This window comes from Octopus sinensis, linkage group LG3 (assembly GCF_006345805.1).
Source record: "Octopus sinensis linkage group LG3, ASM634580v1, whole genome shotgun sequence".
NCBI lineage: Eukaryota > Metazoa > Mollusca > Cephalopoda > Octopoda > Octopodidae > Octopus > Octopus sinensis.
Genome location: NC_042999.1, coordinates 131082222 through 131090018, shown reverse-complemented (window position 1 = coordinate 131090018; position 7797 = coordinate 131082222). Strand labels below are relative to the sequence as shown.

Below are 7797 nucleotides of genomic sequence, written 5' to 3'. Positions count from 1 at the left end.
TTGATAAGGCTAGAGGTGAAAACCCCTGCAAAACTAAGTTATGAATACATATACTCTTCTGCTTGATTTAATTCCCAGTTAATGTCAAAAGCAGAATAAGGAAATCATATGTATTTTATAGCTGATTCCCACCAAAATTTAAAACTTAAGAATGAGGGAATGAGCTGAGACTTCCTATTGACTACAAAACCTCTTATTAACATGCATTCAATAAATGGATATGTCTTTGAAGGCTGGATTACGTGTCAAAGTCATTAGTCAGAATAAATAATTCATAACTGAACTGAAAAGAACAAGTAATTGATTAAGGTCATGCCTACAGTACATCTAATAAGTGCTACAGTTACTCCCAGAATATTATCCAAGCAATTGTGAATTAACGTCTAACTTAAGTTGGCTGATAGATTCAATGGAATCATAGTTCTAAGTCACGTGACTCTATACAACTAATGTTAAGGTCATGTGACATATTACAAGTGACCATATGTGTTTTTGATTTTTTACACTTGCTTGTAAAATAAGATATTTTAAAAAACTAAAAAAATTATGGAACTTTGTAATGAATTAATGGTTGTCTTCAAATAGATAAAAAAAAATCTATTTTGAATATTTCTTATGAGCTCTATTAAATAACTGCTTGAATTTGCTCTCTTGATTCATTTCTAACATGTATTTAACTAAATGCATTTTCTTTAAAAAAAAAAAATAGGTATAAATAACTAACTACTATACATATGTTGTAAGACGGATACAATATAGATTTACAAATAATTATAAATTACAGGGTACAGCCCTCTTGAAATGCAGATACATAAATTATGTTAAGTTTACTACAAAAAAAAAATAATAATGATAATAATAAAATAAAATTATGGGTGGAGCAGGCAATTAAAACTTCTATATGCTATAGTGAAATAGTCAATATTTTCGCCTCATAAATAAACCTTTTCACAGCATTAATTTTTTACGCGCTTGGGTTTTTTAAAATTTTATTTATTTTTTTTAGGAACACAAATTATTCCAGATTCTCGTAACTTTCCTACTTTGATTTTTAATATGACTACCGAGTTCTTCGTTTACGAAGTGAGAGAGTAGACTGTAAAAGCTGACAGACCAGATAAATGAAAGTTAGCTTCGGTTGGATAAAGTAGTAATAACTTCCTGTCCGCATGCGCAGTTGGCTAGCTATTAATATTATGGGATATTACTTTTGCGTGGCATTGTGGGCTTAAATTTTCTATATAAACCAAAATGGCAGCCAGATTTGGCTGGCGTAGTCTAACTTTATTACCAATTCATTAGAAGAATAATTGTATTGTACACGAAAAAATAAGTATGGAGGTAAGCAGCGAAAGATCTAGTCGAACAGACTTCTTTGCCACTGGAAAGTATCGATTAGTGCGGAAAATTGGCAGTGGGTCGTTCGGTGATATTTACCTAGGCATCAACATAACAAATGGCGAGGAAGTCGCTGTTAAATTGGAGTCGATTAAAGCTCGACATCAACAACTTCTCTATGAAAGTAAGCTCTATAAAATCTTACAAGGAGGTGTTGGGATTCCCCATGTCCGTTGGTATAATCAAGAGCGAGATTATAATATCCTTGTTATGGATTTATTAGGACCGAGCCTTGAAGATTTGTTCAACTTCTGTTCGAGACGATTTACCATGAAAACTGTATTGTTGATTGCGGACCAGATGATTGCACGAATGGAATATGTTCACAACAGAAATTTTATTCACCGAGATATTAAGCCTGACAATTTCTTGATGGGAATCGGACGACACTGTAATAAGTTATTCATAATAGATTTTGGTTTGGCTAAAAAATATCGCGACAGTAAGACACGACAACATATTGTCTACCGCGAAGATAAAAATTTGACCGGAACTGCTCGTTATGCTAGCATTAATGCTCACTTGGGAATCGAACAGAGTCGTAGGGACGATATGGAATCCCTTGGCTATGTTTTGATGTATTTCAATCGTGGTAGCCTTCCTTGGCAAGGTCTGAAAGCGGCGACCAAAAAACAGAAGTATGAGAAGATAAGCGAGAGGAAAATGTCTACTCCCGTCGAAGCCCTGTGTAAAGGCTTTCCAACAGAATTCGCTATGTATTTGAATTACTGCCGTGGATTGCGTTTTGAGGAAGCTCCTGATTATATGTACCTCAGGCAGCTTTTCCGCATTCTTTTTCGTACTCTCAATTATCAGTACGATTATACATTTGACTGGACAATGTTGAAACAAAAAGCTACAAGCAACGTACAACAGCAAACAGCCACACAAGCTTCGGCTGCTCGTTAAAAAAAGCCTATTTTTGAGAAAGCTCCGAGCGAGGTCTTGATTTAAAAAAAAAAAAGCACCAACTTTGTTTTTAATACCAGTCTCGTGTGTCATACGTAAGACATTGGAATATAAACTTGCTTAATCCATTGTAAAAATTTAACCAAAGACTGGTTGAAAATTCCTTGTAAATATCAATTACAAATCGGGAGGAATGTATTTTGGATATAAAAAGAAAAAAGTCCTAACAGAATTAACTTGGTTAAATACAAATACCATCTTCTTATCCGTCTGTTTCTTTTTACATGTACGCATACATTCTTACTTTCTCTCCCACCCACTCATCCTCTGATAAATATTTTTAACCAGACAGTATAAGTGCTTTGATGGTCAAAGGAGTTGATGTGATCACTCACATTGTTATAACAATAATAAAATCGGTGAAACATGCTTTTGTGGATACCAGTATCAGCATCAAACCAAAACTGTCTTTGAGACTTGAATCAATTGGTTGCTGGAATTTTAATTGAGCAATCATTCCTACAGGTATAAAATGGAAATATTATTTTAGAAAATAAGAGATGATTTTATCCTTCATGCAGAAAACCAAACTGAAATAAATTTTAAGGGTTTCTACTTGTTCGTTTGATGCTTTTGTTAAGGTAAATTGTATTATTCAATGAGTGTAATAAGCTGGCGAGGGATGAAACTGATGTAATAAACTTCAATAGTATACGTACATCTCATATACATATATGTATATATATATAATGCATATATGTACATATACACACTGAAGATGGATCGCAATAATTTTTAAGATGGTGTAGGCTTAACCGTTGAATTTTTATACGCATCAAACGGATTATATATATATATAAATATATATATAATTCGTTTGAGCAGAAGGCTGAGTCGTCTGTGGAATGATATAAATAAGAAGCTAGATATGATCAAAGTTGCTTCGTTCTAAAATAGTTTTGGTGCCTACTGCGGGAGTTGGGTGGCACCAGCTGAATGTTTTGAACTTTCGCTCTTTCACTTTTTCTTTCTTTCTTTGACTCATTCTCCCCTTTAAAAAAAAATTGTCCCTTTTAAGGAAAAAAAAGTGTTAACCTGCTCCATTTAATGTATAACCTGATTTTTCTGTGTAATGTTTTATTTATATCCTTCTACTTGCATCATTTCATAGATATTTTTTGTGATACCCTGAACAATCTTCAGCTTGAAGTGAAATGTAAATTGTAGGTGACAAAAATCTTGATTAAATTTTCCTTTCTCTTTATTTTAATCGTTTTATAATTCTGTTTCGTATTTTAATGTTTATATTTTATGTACACAAGCCTACTTCATTCACACTCACACCGTGACACTAAAACTGACATACACAAATACTATAGTAGTTAAGGATATTATTAAAAAACAAAAAAAAACAACAACAAATCTTTCTGTTGTTTAATGTTATTGTTTCCTGATATTTTTAATATTGTATAAAAATGATTTTATGTTTAACTTGCGTTGTTGGACGTGACTAATTGTTTTTGCTCTCACATTCAACCTCATATTGACATTAAAATCCCAGTCTGCGACTATGAAACAAGCGCAGTTGTCTTCTGGTTTGGGGAATCATTTAGTAAATTACATAATGTGTGTTTGAATTTTTTTTTTTCTTTTAGTATTTGTATATTTTAGTAAAATAAATGGGCGCATGAACAGTACTGAATCCAGACATCAACTGGCTATCGCGAATATCATATATGTATATATATATATATATATAATGTATATGTATGCCTGTATTGTTTATTCACGTATTGGTCGTCAGCTTGAACAGGATTTCGGCCATTTACGAAGAAAGATATCCACCTGCTAATGCAACAGGTATGTACAGGTGCGCCAGCTACGCCCCAATGTATAAATGTTACATGTTATGGAAATCAAGTATTTTTTGTTTTGTTATGATTGTTTATTCATGGTGTTAACATTGTATTAATATTGTTTCAATATCAATCTTCTCTTTCACACACACACGCATTACATATATAGGGGTGTGGGGTTATATTTGTTCGGCGAGTATGTGTATCTGGTTCGAAAGGATATTTAGCTAAAGGGAGATGAAAAGTAATTGTCAACTTACCTTGTAACAGTATTACATGAGCATAATTTTAGAAATATAATCGTATGTGCATATATTACGTATGGCTACACAAACATTCTGAATGTGTGTGTGTGTATATATATATATATATATATATATATAGACAATTTTTGTGTGTGTATATATATATATATAGACAATTTTTGTGTGTGCATATATGTGTGAGAGTATATATAACATTTTATACAGGTGTATACATATAATACACATTTGTATATATAGTGTGGGTGTGTATCTATTTTCTTTATTGGTCTGATGTGGAAGAATGAGCTGTACCTATGGCCTTTGCATGGCCCTCCGAGACCAAGTGAGTTCGGTGCAGTTTGAAGTTCTTGATTGCATGCATTTATGTACATACATTTTGTGTATATCTATAATATATATTATATACAGTCATATATGTATATATATACACACACACACATGCTCCTGTGTGTGTATAAAAATATTAAGCACTTATGTGTATATAAACATTTGTGTGTATGTATAGTGCATGTATGTATATATTCATGTAATTGTTGAATAGGTTTGTATAGTGTATGTATAGTGCACACATGTAACAAACAGTTTTATGTGTATGATGTAATAAAATATTATATACTCTATGCCCTATATATTTTTTTAATATATCTTACGGCATTTATATAAATTGTATTTCTATGATGTATAGTAACCAATATTCTGATACTTAAACTAGATTAAAATGTTTCCAGTATTTTTGTTCTTGAAAAATTATGTGAAGTATGTATTTAATAGTTTGACTTGACGTCTATCAAAAGAAAATATTTGCTTTTTCATAAACCTAATTGACCTCTTTTAGCAAGTACAGCATACTAACTAAACCTTTCACGCAGAGTTGATCTAAGGAAGTGAACTAATCACATTTTAAACTTCTTTCAAACCAATTTTATCAGAAACCTCCAACTATACTGTAAAAAAAACAAAAAAAAAAAAAAAACAAACATCACATCTTAATTTTTAACTTCTTTTGACCAATTTTATCAGAAACTTCCCACAAGTAACAATAAAATTTTAGCTGTCAACACAAATTGTATATTGGTAAATATAACTGTGTTAACCTGTTCCCTATATTGTTGATGATGCTGTAAGATACCTAAATGTTGCAAAGCTTCAAAGAATAAAGTTCTGTTTGAAAACACTTTGTATATCGACAAATTAATATTTAGAGAATGTCTTCATTGAATTACAATAATTCTGTGTTATATACATATTTATTCAAAACATTTGCCCCCTCTCTACTCTTACTTTCATAAATTAAAGTTAGAATCATGATAACCTCTTTGGATAAAAGAACCAACATTATAGACCTTTAATTCTGAATTGTTAGCATCTTTAAGTAATTTCTCGACAGATGTCCAAAATTTGCTTATAATTCCTAAATTGCTCCAGAATAATGCATGAAGAAAAATTTATGGATCTGAGGTCTCTAGGAGGTAAAACGAGGAGGATTGAAGAAAAAAAAATAAGAGGCTGATAGTTATAATGGAGTAGAGCTTTCCCCCTAATCTTTATTAAGTGATGCTGTATAGACAGTATATATATTGGAACATTAGTTTTTAAAATTTCTCTTCTAAAAGTGTTTGAAAAATTGTAGTTTCAAATACCATAGATTGTAGAGCATAATTTATTCTTTGTTTCACATATAAAATATTAAGTGACATGGCTGTGTGGTAAGTTTGCTTCTTGGCCACATGATTCTGGGTATCAGTCTCATTACATGACAACTTGAGCAAGTGTCCTCTATATCCTCAGGCTGGCAAAAGCTTTGTAAATGGATTTACAGAAACTGAAAGAAGCCTGTTGTGTGGGTGTGTATATACACACACACACACACACACGCACACACACATACACATACACATATATATATATATATATGTATATATATATATATGTATATATATATATATATATATATATATATATATATATATATATATATATAGTGGTGGGCACAGCTAACAGTAAAGTTGGTTTTGCTAATCCACTAAAGTTAGCATTGCAAACAAATACTAAACAGGTAAAAAAATTTAGCAGAAGTTAATAACCGCTCACTTTTATCATATGAATTTAGTTTCGGTTTGGTTTTGGGCTCTAAACCCCCTTAAAACAAACCTAGAGGGCTGAAATTTTCATGTTGTAGCTTAGACATAGAGCTTTCCAAAAAGGTATAGCATGCCAAGATCAGATGATGATCAAGGTATAATACTCTGGCTGGGCCTTCTCCATTGCCTTGACATGATGCAGGTTGCCCTTCATAAACATCAGCCTCTCAAAGTTACCATTTGACAGGGTAGCTCTCTTGGCTCTCAAAATATCTTTGCCTATAGAGAATAGGTGCTCAACTGCAGTACTGGATGGGATGGTGGTGTTATGCTTGAACAGGTTTATCAAGACCTGCTCACCCCCCCCCCCCCCAAAAAAAAGGCAACTTCAGTCAGAACCTCCTTCGAGACAGCCTCCAGCCAGGTCTTTACCAAGTTCTGTGCCTTGAACTTCAGTGACCTGTGGCTGCTGTTCTCATGGAACCTAGTGATGTTGCTGAAGAAATCTTCCTCATTCACATTGCTGGTGGTGCTGCTGCCCTCATTGGTCTCCATTAGAGCTGTCTCTATGATGTTTGTTACTCTGCTGACCTAGCTGTTATACTGATCCAGCCAAAACCGGGGGAAGGCAGCAGTCAACTGGCACACTGGGTTTTCTAGGAGGAACCCAAACCTTTTTGTGATGCCTCCCAGTATTGTGTCTACAAGAGAACTGCAGTTCAGGAGATATTTAAACTTGGCCTCTTTCAACCTCAGGAAGGTAGCCACTACAGTTGGCAGAATGCTCCTGGATTTTATCCAAGGCCTTGGCAACATTAGACATCACCTGGGCGTACTTTGGAAGCTGACATCAGAATAAGTGAAGATGTACTCAACTTTGTCCACATCTCCAACCTCAGGATCCAAGTCCTCATCCAAATCAGCAGCGGCCTCAGGAATTTCTGACAAGAATTCAGCTTTTGTACCAAACTGCATAAATACCTTCACAAAACTTTTGCCATTGCTGTTGTGGTCTTGCAGATGGAACTTGTAATGGGTATCCACCACGGCCTGGGCAAAAAACATAAGAGGTGTGATGTCCTCTTGAGCTGAGAGCAGACCAGGATAGCGTGTTGTTTTGTGTCCAACCTGTGTGCTGTCATCCCCAGGTAGGACCTGTTGTGCCCCAACCAGCAGTCGTCAGTGGTCGCCACCCAGGGAACAATTAAAAAAAGTTAAATTGTAAAGTTAAAAACATGAAATTATATATATATATATATAGTGAGAATTCACAAAAAAACAAGACAA

At 33.6% G+C, this 7797-nt stretch overlaps 1 protein-coding gene across 1 annotated transcript; it reads left to right on the top strand.

Annotated features, from left to right (window-relative positions):
- Positions 1-1215: 1215 nt before the first annotated feature.
- On the top strand, positions 1216-5603 carry LOC115209059 (casein kinase I). Its single transcript, XM_029777133.2, has one exon. The coding sequence runs from the start codon at positions 1336-1338 to the stop codon at positions 2305-2307; it is 972 nt and encodes a 323-aa protein (XP_029632993.1). The 5' UTR covers positions 1216-1335; the 3' UTR covers positions 2308-5603.
- The last annotated feature ends 2194 nt before the right edge of the window (positions 5604-7797 follow it).

Coding starts and splice junctions, on each gene's coding strand:
- LOC115209059 (XM_029777133.2), top strand. CDS start 1,336: ATGGAGGTAAGCAGCGAAAGATCTAGTCGAACAGACTTCTTTGCCACT.